The sequence below is a fragment of the Acomys russatus genome, chromosome 31, assembly GCF_903995435.1.
Source record: "Acomys russatus chromosome 31, mAcoRus1.1, whole genome shotgun sequence".
Classification (NCBI taxonomy): domain Eukaryota; kingdom Metazoa; phylum Chordata; class Mammalia; order Rodentia; family Muridae; genus Acomys; species Acomys russatus.
Window position 1 is genome coordinate 1594615 of NC_067167.1, and position 23095 is coordinate 1617709.

The 23095-nt window shown below is 56.0% G+C and overlaps 1 protein-coding gene across 1 annotated transcript; it reads left to right on the top strand.

Moving 5' to 3' along the window:
- The first annotated feature begins 2926 nt into the window (after window positions 1–2926).
- Onecut3 (one cut homeobox 3) lies at window positions 2927–21248 on the top strand. Its single transcript, XM_051139947.1, has 2 exons — window positions 2927–4115; window positions 20959–21248. The coding sequence occupies exons 1-2, from the start codon at window positions 2927–2929 to the stop codon at window positions 21246–21248; spliced, it is 1479 nt and encodes a 492-aa protein (XP_050995904.1).
- Window positions 21249–23095: the final 1847 nt, after the last annotated feature.

The window sequence follows — 23095 nt, forward strand, 5'->3', positions numbered from 1 at the left end:
TGGGTGACGGGGCTCCTGGAGGTTGAAGGGGCTACCAACTGCTCCAGCCAAGCCCAGGGAGGTGCTCCAACACCTTCGACGCTTGTGCCGATCCGACCCTCACGGCCCTCAGGTTAACCGAGTGCAAGATGTCCCCCAAACTTGAGCTGAGCACAGAGACGATGGATATTAGCCTGGTGCAGCCGGGCAAGCCTGAGACACCCTGGGGCTGCCTGACTCCGTCTTTGATTTTTTTTTCCCCCCAGAGGGGATACGAGGTCCACTGAGCGCTTCCATGAGCTGTCTAGGTCCCCACGGAGATAGAGATGGGGGTCGGCCTGCCCCCCTCCAGCCCGCCCCTCCTCCACCCTCAATTTGCTAATGACCTAAGATCGATCAGGCCCCAGCCACCCGCCTGCCCCCGTGGTCCTGCTCAATTCTATTTTACTAATTACTATCGTGGGGGAGGCCAGTTCTTGGGGGCTCTGGGGGGACACAGTGCGTTTCGGAGGAGGGCCCTAGAATTTTACTCCATTTCTCAGTGGAACCACAGACCCTGCAGAGAACAAGCTGTCCCCAGAAGACTTACGCGCTGGCTGCAAATGCCAGGGAAAAAAAGTCCCTTTGTGGGTCTGAGAGGCCCCTTCCAAGTCTAGGCAGCTTGAAAGAGTGTGTGTGGCACCCGAGGGTCTCCTGATTCAAGAGGAGGAAGGTGGCCCCCTTATCTCAAAGCCACAGGTCCCTCTCTTTTTCTTTCTTCAAAATAGATTCCTCAATCACGGGGGGGGGGGGGATCGGCCGTGGATATCATTTAAAACCCAATCTACCACAGTAGGAGATGGAGACAGACAGGGGTTGTGTCACCCCACCCCCTCCACCGGAGCCCCGGGGTGACTAGTATCTGAAAGGGTTCATAGCTACCTTTTGTTTTTTCCGCTCAGAAACACCCCAGCCAGCCCCCGTGCACGCCCACTGGTCTTCGGGCTCTTTGCTTCCAGGAGCCCTGGATTCTATTGCCTAAGGAAGGATGGCGGATTGATTTCTGCACCCCGCGATTATTTTTAATTATCAGTGATGTCGTGTGTAGGGGACCTCAGACTTGACCCTGGGCCTGGGTACAGCAGCTATCCCCACCTCTCCACCACATGGGGAGGGAACCCAAATGGTGTGATCCCTCTTTGCACCCCCAAACTGTCCAGACACCCCGAGTAAGAAGACCCCAAGGCTTCTTCTATTCTTTGGAGGAGGTGGGTGAGTAAAAGTATCCACTCCTGAAACCTTTTCTTCTGCCCCCCAATGGCCCTTCCCCCTTCCCCTCCCAACTGGTCCCCTATGGGAGATCAAGGCAGCAACAGGCAAGAAGTGACGCCACACCTGGGGCTCTTCCCCTCCCCGGTTAAACAGCCGGAACGTAATAAATGCAGGGTTCTGAGCACTAAAAGAGGGTCTTTCACCACCGTCCACCCAAGGACCCCTCTGTTCCCGTGGGGAAAGGGAAACTGAGGGACAGAGGGACTGTTTCCTTTTGTTTCCAGCCCAACAGCCCAAGCCACGGAGGAGGAGGGGGGCTGGTGTCTCTGCCATTTCAGAGCACTTGGTCCTCCCCCTTGAGATGGGTGTTTTAGGTTCCAGAACGGACCCCAACAACCCTCCTAGTGGGCAGGAAAAAGAGGAGGAAGGAGAGAGGGCTGGCGCTGGTCCCTCTATGGTCTGGCTTGTCCACAGTACCAACCCAAGAGGGATTCTATTTCCAGGTTCCTCATCTCTGTAAGATGCCCACCAGGTGCCCCTTTTCCATCCTCCTCCGCAAGTGGAAGACAGAGGGTTCCTAAGCTCCCTCAGTCTGAGGAAAGACCTAAGCTGGTCTACAGGTGGCCAACCCACTGAAAAGACACCCCTAGGCCCGAGGCAGAGAGGACACAGGAGAGCAGTCAAACACACTAGACTTGGGAAGGGTCCCTGCCTTCCTCCTTTTTTCCAGACAGGGTTTTTCTGTGTAGTTTTTTGTCAGTCCTCGAATCAGGTCTGTAGACCAGGCTGGCCTCCAGCTCAGAGATCTGCCTGCCTCTGCCTCCCTGAGTGCTGGGATTACACAGGTGCACCGCTACACACACACACACACACACACACACACACACACACACACACACACACACACACACACACGGACTTCGGGCGGGGCGGGCTCTGTTTGCTTTGATACAAGGTCTCACTCACTTATGTAGCCCTGAACTGGAACTTGCTGTGTAGATGGGGCTGGCCTCCAGCTCAAAGATCCACCTGCCTTTGTCTCCCAGTCCCGAGATTAAAGTCACACGTCCCCATTAAGAAGGATTTCTGAACACTCCAGAGGCCTGACCATCCCATTCCTCAATTGAGGAAACTGAGGCCCGGGTGCCTGCTCTTCCTTCTGCTTGAGGCCAATACAGACTGTATGATTGTCCTGCGGACCTCCCCATTTCCCCCACTTGAACCCCAAAGAGGACTACGCTCTTCTGGGGGGCAGGTGTCTACAGAGTAGGGGGTATATGTGACCACACTTCAGGGACTCAGGGGTGCCAGAAGGGACGTGGAGGGACGGGAAATCAAAGGCGCTCTTATGAGAACACACAGAGTCCCAGCTAAGGTTGGCGTCCCCTCTCCCCCAATAATTCCTCGGGTTCTCTGGGCAAGCAGAATCACCGGGGGACGGGGGAGCCAGCCTGGAACTCCAGGGGGTTTGGCGGGTGCAGGCGGAGCGATGGGCGGGGGCGCTGACGTCAGACCCGGGCCCGGGCGCCGGCGGCGGCCGCCCCGCCACATCCTGGTGGCCGCTGCTTGCAGCAGCCGAAGCCGTGAGAGAGAGCACTGAGAGAGCGGGACAGCAGCCGCCGCCGCCACAGGGAGCGTCGGCCAGTGCGTGGGGACCATGCTGAGGCCTTGAGCACGCACGGAGGGGGAGCCCAGGATGGAGCTAAGCTTGGAGAGCCTCGGGGGGCTGCACGGGGTGACACACGCGCAAGCCGGCGAGCTGCTGAGCCCCGGCCACGCGCGCTCCGCCGCGGCCCAACACCGAAGCCTGGTGGCATCGGGGCGCCCGGGCCTGGTGGCGGGCATGGCTAGCCTGCTGGATGGTGGTGGCGCTGGGGGCGGGGGCACCGGGGGCGCGGGGGCTGCAGGGGCCGCGGGTGGTGGCCCTGACTTCCGTGGGGAGCTGGCTGGTCCCCTGCACCCGGCCATGGGCATGGCGTGCGAGGCCCCAGGTTTAGGTGGCACCTACACCACGCTCACGCCCTTGCAGCACCTGCCGCCACTGGCCGCCGTGGCCGACAAGTTCCACCAGCACGCGGTGGCCGGGGCGCACGGAGGCCATCCACACGCGCACCCTCACCCGGCCACCGCGCCGCCACCGCCCCCTCCGCAGCGCCTGGCGGCCAGCGTGAGCGGCAGCTTCACCCTCATGCGTGACGAGCGGGCGGCGCTGGCCTCGGTGGGCCACCTCTACGGGCCCTACGGCAAGGAGCTGCCCACCATGGGGTCGCCCCTGTCGCCGCTGCCCAGCGCGCTGCCCCCGGCTCTGCACAGCGCCCCGCAGCCGCCGCCGCCTCCGCCGCCGCCGCTCGCCGCTTACGGGGCTCCGGGCCACCTGGCCGGGGACAAACTACTGCCACCCGCCGCCTTCGAGCCACACGCCGCGCTGCTGGGGCGCGCGGAGGACGCGCTGGCCCGAGGGCTGCCTGGAGGCGGCGGCGGCGCGGGAGGCGGCGGGGCGGCCGGTGGGGCGGCCGCGGGTTTGCTGGCTCCGCTGGGCGGGCTAGCTGCGGCCGGGGCGCACGGGCCTCACTCAGCTGGCAGTGGCCCCGGAGGGGGCGGTGGCGCCGGCGGTGGCAGCGGCGGCCCGGGAGCCGGCGCCGCGGCCGAAGAAATCAACACTAAAGAGGTGGCCCAGCGCATCACCGCGGAGCTAAAGCGCTACAGCATCCCGCAGGCCATCTTCGCGCAGCGCATCCTGTGCCGCTCGCAGGGCACCCTCTCCGACCTGCTTCGCAACCCCAAGCCTTGGAGCAAGCTTAAATCCGGCCGCGAGACCTTCCGCAGGATGTGGAAGTGGCTGCAGGAGCCTGAGTTCCAGCGCATGTCGGCGCTGCGCCTGGCAGGTAGGGGACAAGGGCCGGGAAGCTCGATTCTGGGGGACACTCTTGGCTCAGGGTGAGGGACTGACTCTCCAGCGGCCCCTAAACAGTGGGTCCCGGGCGCCTGGGGTAGGGGGGCGGTGGGAGGCGACTCCTCTATAGCCTCCGAGGCTGACCTGGGTCTGCACCGCCGACCATCGCTAATAGGGAGAGGGTAATTGCAATTGTCGCCGCCCCTGCTCTTTTGGGGGGTTGTGTAGGGTGTCTAGTGTCTTTGGTGCTGACATAGGATGCTAAACTAAAACAGCCCTCTAGTACTTCCGTGCGTGCTCGGGTACGCGCCTGTGTGTTGCACGCTCCTTGGGTTCCCGATCCAGCGTGTTCCCCGAGACCAGAGGTGCCACTCCCCTACTCCCCAACCATCCTGCAAGAGGGACCAACGGGCGCCCTCCCTGCACCCAGTCACAAAGCGCCGCCGGGAGCTGACTACCTTAGCCATGGTCTCGCCACTGCTCTGCCCCAGCCCCACCACCAAGCCCTCTCTCCCTATGCCGCTCAGCCTGTGCGGACGATCGATCCGCTAGTCCCCCGTCCCTCCCCCGCTCTGGCCGCTGGCAAAGGTCATTTGAGATTGCGGGGGAGGGGCGGCCCATGGGACCCTGGGCTCAGTGGCATCCACCAGAGGCCTTCACACCCGCGGTGGTTCCCAGGGCCTTGCTCCCTCCCGCTTTCCCGTCCGCCTTCCTACTTCGCCATCGAAACAAATTGCTGCCGCTCTCTTTGGGCTGGTTTCCCCTTCTCAGCCCAAACCCTCTTTATTCTTTTCTTCCCTCACGTCTTGCCTGAGTCTCTCTCTCTCTCTCTCTCTCTCTCTCTCTCTCTCTCTCTCTCTCTCTCTCTCTCTCTCTCTCTCTCTCTCTCTCTCTCTCTCTCTCTCTCTCTCTCCCACACACAGGCATACCAGCCAGCCCCTCAAGGACCCGTTGTCTCTTCCTATGGTCTAACCTGTCCCCTCCCACCCCAGCGAGGAGTGGAGCGGGCTGCCACGGACCCTACATCCTGTGTGTTTGGGGAGGGGTGTGTGTGTGCCAGAGAGCTAGCTAGTGGTCTAGGCTGAGCGGTTTCTCTCTGGCGTGGTGGGGAGGGGGCTGTGCACCCCGTTCCAGGGACAATAGCGGTTTCCAGAGCCTCATCGATCCTTCTGCATACAAACACGGAGAGGGGCGGGGCAGCCGGGGCTCAAGTGAGGCGCCCCTGAGGCTCGAGTGGAGCACTGGGTTGACTGTACCCCCAGGCCACCCTGCAAGCATGCAAGGGGTGTAGAGAAACAGGGGACCACTGGGTGGAGGGGTGGACAGAAGTGGATTTGGTTAGAGCCCGTGACGTTTTTCCACATTCCCAGCCCACTGTGCAGCCGCCCGCAGCCTGGCACACACAGAGCCACCTCAGCCCCCCACACACACACTTTTTTTGGTGGAATTTCTCTGATTCTCAGCATAAGTGATGAGACCTGTCTTTGGGATGTTTGGGGTCCTGTATTTTGCAGGAGAGGGGACAGTTCTGGAGGGCATGAAGAGAAACATGCACAGGTTCACCTAAAGGGTGCTGCTGCTGCTGACCAGGACACTGGTGTCTCAACACACAGCCCCCTCCTACCTGTGTGGGACACCCTCCTGTAGTCCACAAGTTGTCACCAAGGCCAGTGTTCTGTGAATTCTGAAACCAGGGCCTCCTCTTCTGTACATATAACCTAGGGACATTGTGTACCCTGAACCCACACTGCTTGTCATTTGCCTGTCACCTTTAGTGTCTTAAGATGGTCTGCAATTGGTGTGTCAATTGGTCTTTTGTGAACACAAAAGGCAGACAAGAGACAGGCACACCACGGGCACAGGGGGACATCACCTGGGCACAGGGTCCCAAAACCTGCAGCTCTAAATTCGAGTCAAGGCCATTCTGTCCCGCGTGAAGTAGCCAGACTCGCTCCTTTCCTTGCGCTGCTACAGTGGCCAGCATCTCCCTCTAGGACTGTGTCGTGCGAGTTGGAAGTGGGGCCACCTCAGGGAACTTAGAACCTGGGACACAGGCTGCACGCCTTAGGGCTCGCTCTGTCACACTGTGACCCAGCACTCCGGGTCTCTTCCCCATCTTCGGACTCCCCAGAGTCAGAAGTGGCTGGCGTTAGGCTGGAGCCCAGGCCTTTAGTTCTGGTCCCTGCACAAATGAAAAGCAGTTAAGTGGCGGTAAATTGTGGCATTTAGAGGGTGGTGGAGGCAGCCAGGCGAGTCTCTTCAACATACCCGTGTCTCAGGGACAGCCGGAAGACCTGCAGGTGCCCCCCACCACACCGGCAAACCCAGAGCATCACTCTCTTGTCCCCGACCCGGTGGGAGCAAAATTGGACTTTGGCTTCCATGAGCACAGGAGGGAAACTCTCTGTCAGCATCACAGACCCGGTAGAAACACATTGTCCCCAAAGCTACCAGCCCTAGAGGGTTCTGCAAAGCACAGAACCAGTGAGAGAAAGGGACAAGGTGAGATGACAGACAGACAGATAGATGAAAGAAAGAAATTGCCAGAGGGGGAATGAAAGGGGGGGGGGGAGAGACAGAGAGAGGTAGACCAGGGAGATAGGAAAAAAAGGGGAGAGAAATGGAGAGTTGGGGAGACAGAAAGAGGAGGGGGCGGATGGAGGGACAGAGAGGAAAAGAGACCCAAGCAGCTGCCGCTGAAAGAAGCCAAAAGCAAGGCTGGAGACAGAGAGAGGGATGGGGCCCTGGGGGAACTGGAAGGTGTCTGAGCTCAGGCTCAGGACTCCTGGCCCCTCCCTGTCCCCCAGCCCCAGTAAAACAGCCACCTCTTTGGGGACCACAGAGAGTGATTCCTTTCTTTGTTGTGCCTGAGGAGAAATGCTGCAAAGAGCCTCAGAATCCCCAATGTGTGCTGTCCTCTGCATGCCTCAGTTTCCCCCAAATGTAAAGAATGCATCGTGTGCAGGGAGGAGCCACCGAAGGTCCAGACTCCAGCTCCCCCAAACACTTTCCCCCACCATGTTGGGAGAATTTTTGCATTAGCTCCCACCCCATCCCAGAATTTCCTCTCTGAGCTTCTACCCTCCCCACACACACCACACACACACACACACACACCAGCGACAGTCACAAACTGTGATTATGGGAGCAGGGCTGGGGGAGGGGTGGCTCCTGGCGGGTGGGGCGGTCGATGAATTCGAATTACCGTCTGTGATTCATCACCGTGCGCCAGGTCGATAGCTTCGGCCGGCTTCAAATATTGTTTAAATTGCAACTCTGGACTGAAAAAAAAAATCTTTTTTTTTTTAACTGATCAGGAAAATATACATATATAATGAAATATTCAAAGGAGGGGATAGGAATTCACACACACACACACCACACCACACACACACACATGTGCACACACATCACACACAGAGAGAGAAGGATCTAGGGACTGTGGGTGCTTGGTCTCCCCAAGGGAATTGCACGTAGGGATACAGACGCAGCCAGCTATGGGCAGGGGACAAGAAGTCCCAGGGGTGAGAATGTGTGACCTCAGGCTCTTCAGACCCTGCCCTGTTTCCTCCCCTGTGGGTTCTGGGAAAACTGGAGAGGTGGCCATCTATGGGGTCTCTTGTTCTTTTATTTTATTTGGCTTGGGTTTTTTGTTTTTTGTTTTTTTTTTCCAGACAGAGTTTCTCTGTGTAGTCTTGGCTCTCCTGGACTCTGTAGTCTAAGGCTGGCCTCGAACTCACAGAGATCCACCTGCCTCTGCCTCCTGTGCCACCAGCGCCAGTCATACACATTTACCCTTCCATCTGGGGGCTATGGGCACCCCCTGGTGTCCCTTGATCTTTTACTTGAGGCAGGGCCTCCTGGTAGCTGAAGACGGCCTTGAACTCCTAACTCTGCCTCCACTGCCCGAGTGCTGGGGTGACACACAAGACTGGAACCCAGGGCCTCATGCCAGAACAGGGCGCTCCCACGAATCCGCAGCCACGCCCCCCATCCTTAAGGTCTTTGTGTAAACCTCAGACACACCCCTACATCCCCACAAAAGCTACCGCCCCCCACCCCCACCCCAGGAAGTAGAGACACTGCCCCAGAAGGCCTGACTTAGACCTAGGGCTCCCCTCGGTCCATCCCTGACTGGTCCTAGACGAAGGTCCAAGCCTCAGTTTTCTAATCTCATTAATGGACAGAGTTGCTTAAGCCCCTCAGAGAGGGGCAGAGGCTCCTGGAATGGGCTCTGTGGGTGGCACAAGTCCACATGGGTCAAAGTGGGGAGGGGCACTGCAGGTGCCCACAGAGGATACACTCAGCTCCTGAGGCCATGTCTCCAGGGCTAGGTGGCCTTTGTGAACCATTCCCACAGGGTATCCTTAAAATGAGCCCCACTGTCCAGAATGCAGAGTCTGCTCAGGGTAATGGACCCGCCAGCCTGCTAGTTCAGCAAAGACTCCAATGGGAGGGTTTTTAAATTTCACAGGGTCCTGAGGATAAGACACCCTCCCCCCAGGCCTCCCGCAGGCTAAGAAAGTGTCCAACCCCCTAGGCCACGCCCCCAGTCCCTCATTAGGGAATTCTAAGTGGGGCTCCACTCCTGGCCACACCCCCAGCCTCCGCACCTGGGAATTCTAGGGAGAGGCTCCCAGAGAAACAAGGTGGTTAAGACCCACCCAGCAGGTCAGCTGGGGGGTCTCTTGGTGGACATTAGAGAGACATGGCACTTTACAGTGCGTTAGCTGGTGTGACACTCTGTTATTTTCCACTTTCACAGCAGTCACACACAGCAGTGGCTTTGAGGCCTGTGTTTGTCCCTCCAGCTCTGGTGAAGGTGACAGTATCCTGGGCACTGGTGAGTTGTCATGTCTCTCACACACAAACACACACACACACACACACACACACACACACGAGTCCTCAGAGACCTTCAGGAAAGGAGGAAGGCTAGCTTCCTACAGTTGGACTCAATAGGACATGGTGACTTCCGTTGCCTGGCACTGTCTGCTGATGCCAGGGTTCCGGGGTGAGCCTGTGTAGGAGGGAGGCCAAGTTCACACCTTGCCCTAAAGCCAGCAGCCACTTTCTGTGACCGCACCAGGGTCGGGCAGACAGGAACAGATGGTCCCAAGTCGGCCTGGTGAGAGGTTGAGGGTGACCTCCTTCATCCTGAAGTCCCCTTTGGGAGGTAGGGTACCTGGCTCAGTGGAAAGGTGCTTGCTGCCAAGGCTGAGGACGTGAGTTCAATCCCGCTTCTACCCCTGTAAATTGTCCTCTGACATCTAAAAGCGTGCTGTCCTCACCCACATCCACACACACACACAACATTAAATGTAATTTTAGCCGGGGCGTGGTGGCACACGCCTTTCATCCCAGCACTCAGGAGGCAGAACACAGTGGGATCTCTGTGAGTTCAAGGCCAGCTTGGAGAAACGTGTCTCAAAAAACAAAACAAAAAAGTAATTTTAAAAACCCACAGAAAAGCCCCTTTCAGCTAAGTTCCTAGCCTGAATTAAGGCCGGAAACACAAGCGAGCACTTTCTCTGCCTCTGTTCCCCACCTGACAATCCACTGCTGTCCTCCGGTTGAGGGGACTCTAAGATCACCTGCCAGAGCCTATAAGGTGCAGAGAAGGTCTTTCCGGAACATTCTTCCATCTATGCTTCCCTCATTCCTCCTGAGTGACTGGGGAGGACCGCGGCTGGAGGGCCAGGTGAGGGACAAAAGCCCGGAGGCGCGGAGACCGGGCGGCCATGGGAAGCCAGGCCGCCCCCGCGGTCTCTTTGTATTACCCGGTGAACAGCCTGGCTTTAACCAGGGGAGTTCAAGCTGGTTTGAATCAAGTTTTTAATTAAAAATAGGCCCTGATCAATACCCAAGGCAGTGCTGGAGGGGGAGGGGGGACTGGGCTAGGAGGGGGTGACTGGGAGGTCCGCGCGCGCGACCCTCAGGCAGCTTTAAGACACCTGTGGCCTCAGTTTACCCTAGGCCGAGTAACCCGGACTATCCTTCCTCCGAGGAGTCACACCAGTGGGCACAGGTGGGGACAGTTGAGGAGCTTGAAAAGCCGCAGAGAGAAACAAAACAGGACGGCGGGCGTAGGGGCTCGGGGACCTGTGCCCACGCTGCGCCGGGGTCCCTTTGCGGTCCCAGGGAAGACAGCCTGGCTGGGGGCGTGGACGCTGCGGTCGGGGGGCACCTGAATCCACGCACGAACGACCCCACACTTAGCGCTGGGGGCTTGGAGAGGGGCGCTCCTCGGCCCAGAGCCCGGGGTGCGCGATAAACACCACCCCGTGTCTCTTTGGAAGCCGCCAGCTTTGGGTGGAGACGAATCCCCCGAAATCCACGACACCCGGCTCTTGCGCAGGCTCGACAGAGAGCCTGCGGGCCCCGGGTGCCCGGAGGGGGCGCAGCTTCCCACCCGGTCCCTCCTCTACCACTCACTGCCCTTCGTCTTCCCACACGTCCCTTCTAACCTTCCACACAGTTCTTTCAAAACAATCCCGTGTTAGCGTTTTGTTTTGTTTCTGAGACAGCGTCTTAGGTAGCCCAGGTTGACCTCAACCCGCCAGTGTATCTGAAGATGACCTCGAACCCCTAATCCTCTTGCCTGTGTCACCATATTCATCATTTTTATTTCATATTTTTGGATTTTCAAGTCAGGGTTTCTCTGTCCTGGCTACCTGGAACTCATTCTGTAGAGATCCGCCTGTCTCTGCCTGGGGTTAAAGGCGTGCGCCTTTTGTTTTTATTTTTTTCACTTTCTCAGATTCTGCTGGGACCCGGCTGGGAGGGTGCTCTGCAAAAAAGAGCTCCCTTGGTTTTCCCAGCAGCCTACGGGTCCACACCGACCACGGTCTCCTCGCTGTCCGGCTCCGACCCCTGTCCTCCTTGGGTGGCGGGACGCACTTCCGGGGACAGAACCGAGGCGCTTATCGGTGGATTAATTCACAAACAATTGAAGCGCTTGCTCGTGGCCCGGCCTTTTCTGGGTCGGCCTCGCCTTTTCCTAGTCACCTGGTTCCTTTCCAGCCATCTTTTTCTAATTCCTCTTCCAACTGCCGCCTTGCATTTTGCAAATGACTTTTTAAACATCGAAGCTCAGCCTGGCGTGGTGGCCCACGTCCGTCATCTCAGCATTTGGGAAACAGAGGTAGGAGACTTGCCAAAAGTTCCGGGCCAGCTTGAGCTACAGGAGAGAGAGAGTTTGTTAGTGTGTTTATTGGTTTTTCGAGACAGGGTTTCTCTGTGTAGCCTTGCCTGTCCTGGACTCACTTTGTAGACCAGGCTGGCCTCGAACTCACAGCGATCCACCTGCCTCTGCCCCCCCCCCCCCCCAGCGCTGGGATCAAAGGCGTGCGCCACCATCGCCTGGCTGAGAGTTTATATCAAAATAGAGAGGAGCCAGTCTGAGGGGAGCCTGCTGGGGACGCTGGGGTTCGGGTCGTCAACTATGTAGTGAGGTGGAGGCAACCCGGGATGAATACATGAGTCTCAAAAAAAAAAAAAAAAAAAAAAAAAATCAGAGTTTGAGTGCTGTGTGCTGACTTGGTTTACCCCGTGGAGGAGTGGTCAGTGAGAGATCTCCTTGGCAGAAAGTCCAGGTGGAAACTGCCACTGGCTACCCCGAGTCCCCACCTGCCAGGGTGCTCCTCGTCGACAAGGGACAGGCCAGGTGTGTGTGGACGGTTCCAGATAGGACTTTAGAAAATGGAGAGATCAACCCCCTCCTGGAAGGAGGGAGCGGGAGGGCAGGGCCGTGAGAGGTGGAGCCAGCCTGACACCTGACCCTGACTGAGGTGCCCGAGGGGAGCCCTGCTCAGGTCGGGGAGAAGGAATCCGTTCGGGAATTTGTGGGGACGGGCCCCCACTGAGGCACCCTAGCCCTCCCACCCACAGGAGCCTCCTTTTAAATGTCTGGGGGACTTGTGACCCTGACAAAGTCAATCACCCAGAGAGGCGGGTCGGGTCAGGAGCAGCTTAGGGAAGCTCAGCCAGGCTGGGTTGAGTCACCGGGATGGGGAGAGAGATCGTTGGTCCCAACCTGCGGCTGTTGGCGGGGCAGGACTTGTCGCCAAGGAAACCGGCCATCATCACAGCCAGAGACCAAGCTGGTATTGAATTGTCAGCTGCAGAGTGTGCGTGTGTTGGGGGGGGTCAGGGGGGAAGGGGCGGGGTGGGTGGGGGGATGGGGATGGGGAGCGTGTTGGGGGGGCGACAGGCACCGCCATTGCACACCAGCCTTAGTAGAGAGATGAGGGGCAGCCAGGCGGGGAGCAAGGAACGTGGCAAGAGCATCAGCGCCTCTGTGGGGAATGGGATGGGCAGGGTGGGGTGCTGGGGAGAGACAACTATATACCTTTCTATGCCTTTCTTGATTTCTTTCTTTCCTTTCATTTTTTATTATTTGTTTGTTGGTTTTTGAGCCAGAGTCTCACATAGCCCAGGCTAGACTCCAATTCTCTATGTAGCCAAGGATGGACCTTGAACGCCTTTCTCTTCTCCAACACTGACAGGATCGAGGGCAAACATGTGCCACCTGGCCTATTTTAGTTAATGCTGGGGAAGGAACCCAGGGCTACATGCATGATGGGCAAGCACTCTGCCCACTGAGCCACAAGCACTCTGCCCACTGAGCCACAAGCACTCTGCCCACTGAGCCACAAGCACTCTGCCCACTGAGCCACAAGCACCCTGCCCACTGAGCTATAAGCACCCTGCCCACTGAGCTACAAGCACCCTACCCACTGAGCTACAAGCACCCTGCCCACTGAACTACAAGCATTTTGCCCACAGAGGCCCAGCCCTGGGACCATTTCTTACAGAGATGGAGCCAAAGCTTTGCAGAAAGGGAAGGGAAGGTCTTTCTGGGGTAGGGCCATTGCAATTGCACTTTAAGGGATGTGTAGGAGTTCTCTGTTTGTCTCCCAAAGGGGATGATCCCAGGAGGCCTTCCTAACATGCTCTCGTGGCCATGTGGGACGTGAGGCCCAGATCTCAACTTTTCTCACAGATCTCAACTTCTCCCCTGTGAAGTTGGGGAGCCCATCTCTTTCCCAATTCATTAAGTATTTTTCTTTTCCTTCCTTTCTTTCTTTTTTTTTTTTTTTTTTTTGGTTGGTTTTCGAGACAGGGTTTCTCTGTGTAGCCCTGGCTATCCTGGACTCACTTTGTAGACCAGGCTGGCCTCGAACTCAACAGCGATTAACCTGCCTCTGCCTCCTGAGTGCTGGGATTACAGGCATGCGCCACCACTGCCGGGCTTTAAGTATTTTTCTTGCACTTCCTGGCAATGGAAAAAAGGGAGTGAGTCCTGCCTGGGAAACCATAGAACAGCTATGCATCAGGCCTGGGCCTGGCGTAGTCTGTGGCCCCTAGTAACCCTAGAAAGTCAAGAAACGGGTGACGTAGGCAAAACCCGAAGTCTAACCCTGCATTTGAGGGCACCGTGTTCGCCTCCAGCTGCCAAACCACTCGGGATACAGCCCAATAGGCTGGGGCGGCTGCCCTCTTCTGGACATATGGAGAACTGCAACACGATGGGGCAAAGCTAGAGGGTGGGCCGGTGCAGGAGCTCACAATAAACATATAAACATAAAAAAATTTTTTTTGTTGTTGTTTTTCGAGACAGGGTTTCTCTGTGTACCCTTAACTGTCCTAGAATCTCTTTGTAGACCAGGCTGGCCTCGAACTCACAGCAATCTGCCTGTCTCTGCCTCCTAAATGCTGGGATTAAACGCGTGTGCCACCACACCTGGCCTTTTGTTTTTTGTTTTTTTTAATGTTTTTTTTTTCAAGACAGGGTTTCTTTATGTTACCTTAGCTGTCCTGGACTCACTTTGTAGACCAGTCTGGCCTTGAACTCACAGAGATCCACCTGCCTCTGCCTCCCCAGTGTTGGGATTACAGGCATGCACCACCACCGCCCAGTTTAAACATGCAAAATTTAAACCCGGGCCAATGGTGGCACCTGCTTGTAGTCTCAGCCCTGGGAAGGTAGGAACAGGAGATTCTGAGGGTTTACTATCCAGCCAGTCTACCCTAACCCACAACCTCCAAGGTGAGGGGCTAGAGAGACGGCTCAGCCGCTAAGAATGCTTGCTGTTCCTGCAAAGCTCCCTGCACTGCATGGTGGTTCACAACCCTGTGACTCCAGCTCCAGGGCGGGTGGGGGGGAAATGCAACACCCCCAGCCTCCACAGGCAACTGCACTCACTGCGCATGCCCCAGCACAGACACACGTCTATGCACAAATTTTAAAATAATAAAAACAAATCTTTCTTTAAAAAAAAAAAAAGGGTTGTCCCTCGGGGCGTGGTGGCACACATGTGTAATCCCAGCATTCAGGAGGCAGAGGCAGGTGGATCTCTGAGTTTGAGGCCAGCCTGGTCTACAATGTGAGTCCGGGACAGCCAAGGCTACAAGGAGAAATCCTGACTCAGAAAAAAAAAAAAAGGTTGTCCAGACAGGATGGTACACACCTTTAATGCCAACACTTGGGAGGTAGCAGCCAGCCTGGTCTACAGGACAGCCAAGAGCACACAATGAGACCCTGTTGAGAGAGAGAGAGAGAGAGAGAGAGAGAGAGAGAGAGAGAGAGAGAGAGAGAGAGAGAGACCACAGATAAGGACACAGGGTGACAGGAGGACTCTGAATACTGTGTCTTGGCTTTCCCAGTGACAGGAGAGGCCTGTGGACCACCCCACCCTCCTAGCCCCTAGAAAGAACAAGGTGACCCTCACAGCTGCCACAACACCCATGGGTGGCAGGCATGGATTATGTGTGAGGCAGCCCCCGTCACATATGCAGAAGCTGCTGGGATGCTGGCTGTGGGGCCCCTGGTGCTGGGCCTGGAGGAAGGCCAGGAGGAGACTCCAGGGTGGGGATTGTGCTGTAGATGATAGTGACGTCAGGACGCCACGGTGGATGGCGCAGGTGGAAGAGAAGAAGACAGCACAGCAAGCCAGGGGGGCAGCAGAGGGGATGGTGGAGAGATGGGGGTGGTGGGCAGCAGGCATCAGGATGGCGGTGGAGGGAGGGGAGGGCAGCACTGGGGGAGACAGACCTGGGAGGTGGAGGAAGAGATGGAAGAGGAAGCAGAGGAGAAAACTGAGGAGGAGATGGAGGTGAGAGGGAAGAGCCTGGCCTAGCTCGAGGCCTCTCGAGTGGAGATGGAGCCACAGGGTTAGGCAGCCCAGTCTGCAGCTGCCTGGTGGGTAAGTGTGAGGCCCCAGGCCCTCCTCATGCCTCCTGCTACCCAGCTTCAGGCACAGTGTCCTCTGCACTGAAAAGGCTCTGACCTGGGGTTAGGGCTAACTTGGAGGCTGCGACAGCTGCTCAGAGTCCCCGAGGCTCCTCTTGGCTGCGGGGAGGTGCATGATGGGAGAACCCGTATGCGCAAGCAGCAGCAGAGCCTGGAGCTGGGGCCTTGTCCATGCCGATAGGCAGCATAGGCTGAGGGCAGGGAACCGGCAGTGGCTTCCTGAGCCATCCACAGAAAAGAACATTTTGTTTCTTTCAAGACTATTCTGTATAGCCGGGCATGGTAGTGCACACCTTTAATCCCAGCACTCAGGAGGCAGAGGCAGGTGGATCGCTGTGAGTTCAAGGCCAGCCTGGTCTACAAAGCGAGTCCAGGACAGCCAAGGCTAACACAGAGAGATGCTGTCTCGAAAACAAAAACAAAAACAAAACCAAAAAGACTATTCTGTGGCAGGCCACTCCCCCAGGCTCTGTGTGGGGGTCCCCTTTAGAGACTCCAAGAGGATCCACCCAGGTCTGGCCTGTTAATTGTTTGTCCCTGGTTCGGCCTCCCTAGGCCAATGACTAGCAGTCGCTGTGTATATAAATTTCTTTTTCATTGTAAGGGCAAAATAACAAATCCACAGAAAGTGCTTGACATGAAAATCTTAGGTGTTGTGAAAATTTGTGTCTGTCCCTTTCTAGCAGTCTAGTAGACTGCTAATGGTAAGGTGGGTGGATGGATGGATGGGTGGATGGATGGATGGATGGGTGGGTGGGTGGATGGGTGGGTGGGTGGATGGATGGGTGGATGGATGGATGGATGGATGGATGGATGGGTGGATGGATGGATGGTGGGTGGGTGGGTGGATGGGTGGGTGGGTGGGTGGATGGATGGGTGGGTGGATGGGTGGGTGGATGGTGGGTGGATGGATGGATGGATGGGTGGATGGATGGATGGTGGGTGGGTGGGTGGTGCATGGATGGATGGATGGATGGGTGGGTGGATGGATGGATGGGTGGATGGATGGTGGGTGGGTGGGTGGGTGGGTGTGTGGTTGACATGTAATGTAAATGTCACAGGAATGTAAGAGCTCGGGCTGTCATTCCTTTAGCTTGTGTTCTCTCGCTGACACCATAGGGCAGCCATATCCCACAGAGCCCCAGGCAAGAGCAGCTACTTTTGTTTCCATCAGTGTCCACCCACCAGCTGCACTCCAACGTCATACCCTGAACACAACCTGTTGCACCCTCCATCACTTCCGGTCTTTGCCAAGTCTATATAGCTATTTATGCATATTTGTGGTGCTCAGGATGGGAGCCTGGGTCGCACCACGCAGCGTGCCTGTGGGAACAGTCAGTTTCACTGTCCACTTGGGGCACCCCAGGACCACCTGGGAAGGGAGTCTCCGGGAAGGACCAGGGTGGCTGTGGGCACGTTATGATAGACTTTGAGTCAGAGTCTCTCTATGAGGTAGCTCTGGCTGTCCTGGAACTCACTCTGCGGACGGGGCTGTCCTCTGCCTCCTCAATGCTGGGACTAAAGGTGTGAGCCACCAGGACTGGCCGAACGATTTTCTCTGATGTGTTACCCCCCAGTCCCTGGGGGGTCCCGCAGGGCTTGTGGGGACAGCTCGGTAGGTAAGAGCCCTGGTTGCTCCTGTGAAAGCTTGGATTGGCTTCCCAGCACCACTGTGGGGGCTCACAGCTGTCTGTAAACTCCAGCTCCAGGACGATCCATCGCCCCCTTCTGGCCTGGTCAGGTATTGCACCTCCACGGGCACAACACCTGCCCACCAGCCCCAACTAAAAACAAAATGAAAGGTTAAAAAGAAAGAGTAGAAAAAGTCAGAGGAGCACAAGCGAATCATGAGAGCCGGCCTCCGAACCGGGTAATCACGGACCCCTCTCCCCGTACCCCCGCCCCCCAGTTAGTTTTGTCAATGTATTTTCTCCCAGCAATAGGAACGGATCCCTTAGCTGTCTGTGCCTCGGCCACTCTGCGGTTCGCACAAGTGCACGTGAGGTCAGAGGTCCTCAGAGGATTCGCCCTCAGGTCCTCCTGTTTATATACAAGTTATTTACTGATGGAGCCGTCTCCCCAGCCTTCCAGCCGTCCTTCTCCTGCAAACCCCACCCAACCCCGAGCCAGCTTCTCCATACCATACAGTTCCTCATAGCGATCAGCTCAAAGCAGCCCGAGAGGCTCACGGTTTGGTCGCGTGTGACTGGCATCCATGCCCGAGCCACGTAGATAGTAAGTAAGGATCGCATTTCTCCTTTTGTGCAATTCTGCAGACCCGAAAGCTACTTGAAGCCACGCAAGTTCCCAACCAGGATGCAAAACCAACTCATTAAGACTTTTGGAAGAGCCAGGCGGGGTGGCGCACGCCTTTAATCCCAGCACTTGGGAGGCAGAGGCAGGCGGATCGCTGTGAGTTCGAGGCCAGCCTGGTCTACAAAGTGAGTCTAGGACTGCCGGGACTACAGAGAAACTCTGTCTCAACAAACAAACAAACAATATAAAGAATTCAACAAGAGACTTGGAATTCATGAGGTCCTATGTACTGTCCCTGAAACTGTCTGTCCCAGTCTCAAGGAACCCTAACCAGTCAGGGAACCCCTCATCTTCTGCAGGGCACCTTTCTTTTTCTTACATTCCTGGGACACCACCCCTTTTTCATTTACACTTTACTGTTTCATTTGAATGGGACAGAGTCTGTAGGAATTTTCTGGAAAAAAAAAAAAAAGATGTCAGAAATCTAAACTCTGTCTGTCTTTTGTTTGTTTTTTGAAACAAGCTCTCTACACTGCCCTGGCTGGCCTGGAACTTGCTATCTAGACCAGGCTGTGCTTGGACTCACAGAGATCTGCCCACCTCTGCACTAAAATAAAAAGTTACCCCTGTCAGACTGCATCTGTACTGCACTTCTCTGTCTGATATTGAGATATTTGGCAATTCTGGTGGAATATACATCTTCCTTGTTTCGTTTTTAATTTAATTGTTGTTTTGTTTCTTTGTTTGAGACAAGGTTTCTCTGTGTAGCCCTGGTCACTCTGTAGACCAGGCTGTCCTGGGCTCACACTCTGTAGACCAGGCTGGCCTCAAACTCAGATCTGCCTGCCTCTGCCTCCTGAGTGCTGGGATTACTGGCGTGCATCCACCACCATGCCTGGCTTGGCTGTTTTTATTTTTATTTTGTTTTTCGAGTTTCTCTTGTAGACCAGGCTGGCCTCGAACTCCCGGCAATCCACCTGCCTCTTCCTCTCCAGTGCTGGGATTAAAGGCCTGTGCCACCACTGCCTGTTTTATGAGTGTCTCTTGCATGCTAATTCCTACAAAGGCCAGAAGAGGGCGTAGAACCTCCGGGAGTTGCAGGTTAGCTGTCCAATGTAGTTTCTAGGGATTGGCCTTGGGCCCCCTGATAAAGCAACAAATGCTCTTAAATACTGAGCAGCAGCCAGTCCTGTCCGTGGAATTTTTGTCTTCTAGCCTCTGAGGACCCCAAAGCCACCTTGATTCTGAATCTTTCCCATGGCGGCTTCTTCTTCTTCTTCTTGTTCTTCTTGTTCTTGTTCTTGTTCTTCTTCTTCTTCTTCTTCTTTTTCTTCATCTTCTCCTCCTCTTCCTCCTTTAGAAATTTTCGGTCTAATCACAGGGTTCTTGATTGTTTGTTTGTGTTTTGTCTTGTTTTGTTTGTTTGTTTTTCGAGACAGGGTTTCTCTGTGTAGCCGTGGCTGTTCTGGACTCACTCTGTAAACCAAGCTGGCCTAGAACTCACAGCGATCCACCTGCCTCTGCCTCCCGAGTGCTGGGATTACAGGTGTGCGCCACCACGCCTGGCTAACCACAGGGTCCTGAAATGTCACAAATGTCATGAGAGCTGTGCTCTTTAGTCCCGGTGTCTCCTTCTCCCCCGTTGCTGTGATAAAATACTTACGCCAACACAAGGGAGAAAGGGTTTGCTTGGCTAATGGTTCCAAATTCATTACTGTGGGGAGCTGAGGTTTTAGGAGCCCAGGGAGACGCGCACACTGTGTCCACAGACAGAAGAGACAGTGAAGCATTCACACTAAGGCATAGCTCTCTCTCCACTCTCAGTCCAGGATGCCAGCCGAGGAAATGGTGCTGCCCACAGTGGGCGGGTCTTCCCACCTCAATGAAATTAATCAAGATCCCCTACTCCCATCCCTGCCCCCAGCAGACAAACCCAGACACTCATCTCCTGGGTGGTTCTAACTTCTGTCACACAGGAAATTAACTTTAACCTACTTATTTAAATTTATGTATTTATTAATGTCGTGTGTACTATGATGTGTGTGTGTGGGAACACATGCCATGGTGCATACATGGAGTTCAAAGGACAAGACTGGGTTTCTCAATGTAGCCCTGGCTATCCTTGAACTTATTCTGTAGACCAGGCTGGCCTCAAACTCACAGAGATCAGCCTGTCTCAGCGCCTGTCCAAAGGACAGTGTTTTAGAGTTGATCTTCTCCCAGGCATTGAACTCAGGTAACTCAGTTTAGGTGGCAAGCACTTCTACCCTCTGAGTTATGTCACAAACTGTCCCTCTTTCTCCACCATCTGCTTCTCCGGTTTTGTTTTTTTGTTTGTTTGTTTGTTTTTGTTTTTTGAGACAGGGTCTCTCTGTGTATCCCTGGCTATCCTGGACTCGCTTTGTAGACCAGACTGGCCTTGAAATCACAGTGATCTGCCTGCCTTTGCCTCCCTGAGTGCTGGGATTAAAGGCATGCGCCACCACCCGGCCTGCTCCACCACGCCCCTGAGCCTAAGCCACGCCCCAACCCCCTCGCACTGGGACTCTAGGCAAGGAGATGACGTGCAACCGACAAGGGCTGTAAACTCCGTATCAGCAGAACCTGAGGTGGATAGGGCTCCTAGGAGTACCAGGGCTGGGCCGACGGGAGGAGGTCGGGACTGCTTCCTGCTTGGTCAGGCTTGAGAGAAAATGCCAGGGCCGTCCCAGGTGGGATTGCCATAGTTCGGGGGAGGAGGGCCCATGTTGGGGTTAGGGTGGGCAGTCTTTGCTGGAGAGACCTGAAGGGAAAGGCTTAGGGGTAGAAAGCTGGGGTCTGGTCACCTCTGGCAGGCTTTGCTGGAGTGGGTGATGGCTCTTGTGGGAACTAGATTCCGCTGGCTTTGTCTCTGACGCCATGGCTCCCCCATGGCTGTCTACCCTGCCTCTTGCTCCTGTTCACACCATCAGCTCTCCGGACCTTTCTCTTCTCTTTTCTTCCATTTCTTTTTCTCTCCATCCTCTAAACATTTCCAGTGTTTACCCTCTCTCCCTGGCTGTGTGCCCCATCTCTGTCTACTCCTCTTCCTTCGTTGATGCTCGACTCTCACCGGCCCCCCGCCCCCCGCGCCCCATCTCTTCATCCGTGTGCATCTGGTCCCCTTTCTCCCCAAGTCTCCTTATCCCTATTCCTGCCCCATCCCTTGGTTGTCATGTTCCCCCATCCGTGGCCCCGTGCTCTGACCCCCACATCCCTGCATACACACACACACACACACACACACACACACACACACACACACACACACACCGTGGTGTCCTTTCTCCCCCGTCCCCTTCCGCAGCCTGCAAACGCAAAGAGCAGGATCAGCAGAAAGAGAGAGCCCTGCAACCCAAGAAGCAGCGGCTGGTGTTCACAGACCTGCAGCGCCGCACGCTCATCGCCATCTTCAAGGAGAACAAGAGGCCATCCAAGGAGATGCAGGCTACCATCTCGCAGCAGCTGGGACTGGAGCTCAACACCGTCAGCAACTTCTTCATGAATGCCCGTCGCCGCTGCATGAACCGCTGGGCAGAGGAGCCGGGTGCCAACCCGGGCACCGCGACAGCCACTGCCACATTCTCCAAGGCCTGAGCCTTCCACCCCGACACACCCACCCCAGCCCCCAGGGGACCGCACACTCCAGCCCCGGGGGACCGAGGGACCCGTCCCCTACCCAGCCAAAGCAAGCCCCAACCCACCCCTAGGGGACAGGGACCCACCCCAGGCCCCCCATCAAGTTTGAATTCCAAGGGGACCTCAAGGGAAGAGTGGGTCAAGAATCAAGCACACCTTACAAACAAAACCCGGGTATTTAAAAAAGATTTTTTAAAAATAGAGAACTCTTCTTTCCCAGATCCCAGACCTCAAAAGGGGGGAGTAAGACGCCTGCCTGCCTCCCCCCCCCACTTTCTCCTCTAGGCCAGGTTTCTGTCCCATTGTCCCCTCCCCAAGAACTGAGACCCATCCCAAGTGGCCCAAACCAACAAACAACAAGCCAGATCCTTACAGCACCCCGATGCCCAAACCTGTCCTCCAATCCAACCTCCCCCACGGCCCCCTCACAGCCAAGACCCCAGCCGCCACCCCTACTCCAGCGGCCTGGGTAGCCTGTGCCAACAATCCCCTGCCTTAAGCCGGGAGGGGACCTGTGGGGAGCCCCGTGTCTCCAAGGAGACGGTGGCAAATGCAGAGGTGAGGGCTGCCCACAGCCTCCATCCCAGAATGAGTTCATTATAAGCACCTTGCTACGTAAAGAATGCTACACAGGGACCAAGGCCACCAGACAGCAAAAGATGACACCCCAGATCTCAGGGGAGGTACATCAGATTCCCCCAGATCCAGGGGCCCCATGGAGGCACCCTCTCGGAGTCCCTTGGATGCAAAGCTCTGGAAATCTGTGGAATTCATCACCTGTTTTGTTTTGTTTTTTGTTTTTTGTTGTTTGTTTTGGTTGATTGGGGGTACATACCTGAGCCCCCCACCCCCATAGAGGACATTCAGGGGGTAAGCCTTGCATTGGTGACATCGCTCTCAGAAGAGAGAAGATGAAGTTGAAAACTGCTTGCTCCATTGTTTTGCCAAAAGAAAAAAAATGTACAATGGGGAAGGGTCAGAAGCAAGGGGGCGCCCCCCACCCCACTGCTCAGCCCTCCCCTCTGTGTGACTTTTCAAGACTGGCCTGGCAGCCAGGTCCCAGGAGGCTGCCTCTCCTGCTTCCCCTCTGGGTTCAAGATCCTGGGACTCCCTCTCTTCTGAACCCCACCCCATGGCTGCCTCCCAGGGAGGGGCCCCCCTGTTTCCCTAGAGAATGCAAGAGAACTTTCTAGTGAGAAAAGAAAAAGGAAAGCGCCCCCATCCTGTAAAGGCTACCTCATTGAGCCCACGCTGTGATTCAAAAGATCACGTCTGATACCAAAGATTTCCCCTACCCCAAGGGTTTGTGCTGGAAGCCAGGGTGTCCCCACCCCCACCCTGTGGCTGTTCCCCACCCCAGAGAGAGAGAGAGAGAGAGAGAGAGAGAGAGAGACAGGAGGACAGCGAGGTCGGCGAGTGCCTTTTTATTGAACCAAAGATATGTGTAGAGTGTCCTCTGTCCCCGGTGACTTGCTGCTCTGCCATGGGAGCAGCTCAGCTCGGATGGATGCTTCTAGAGCCTTCAGGTGTGAGGCGGAATGCTCAGAGTGAAAAGAGTCCCCTGTTCCTACTCATCAAGTGACAAGTCTCCCCTGACACAGTGGCACACAGTGGCACACACTGGCAGGTACACACACACATGCACACACACACACTTGCACACACATACACTGGCAGGTACACACACACATGCACACACACACACTTGCACACACATACACTGGCAGGTACACACACACATGCACACACACTGGCAGGTACACACTTGCACACACACACTTGCACACACACATGCACACACACAC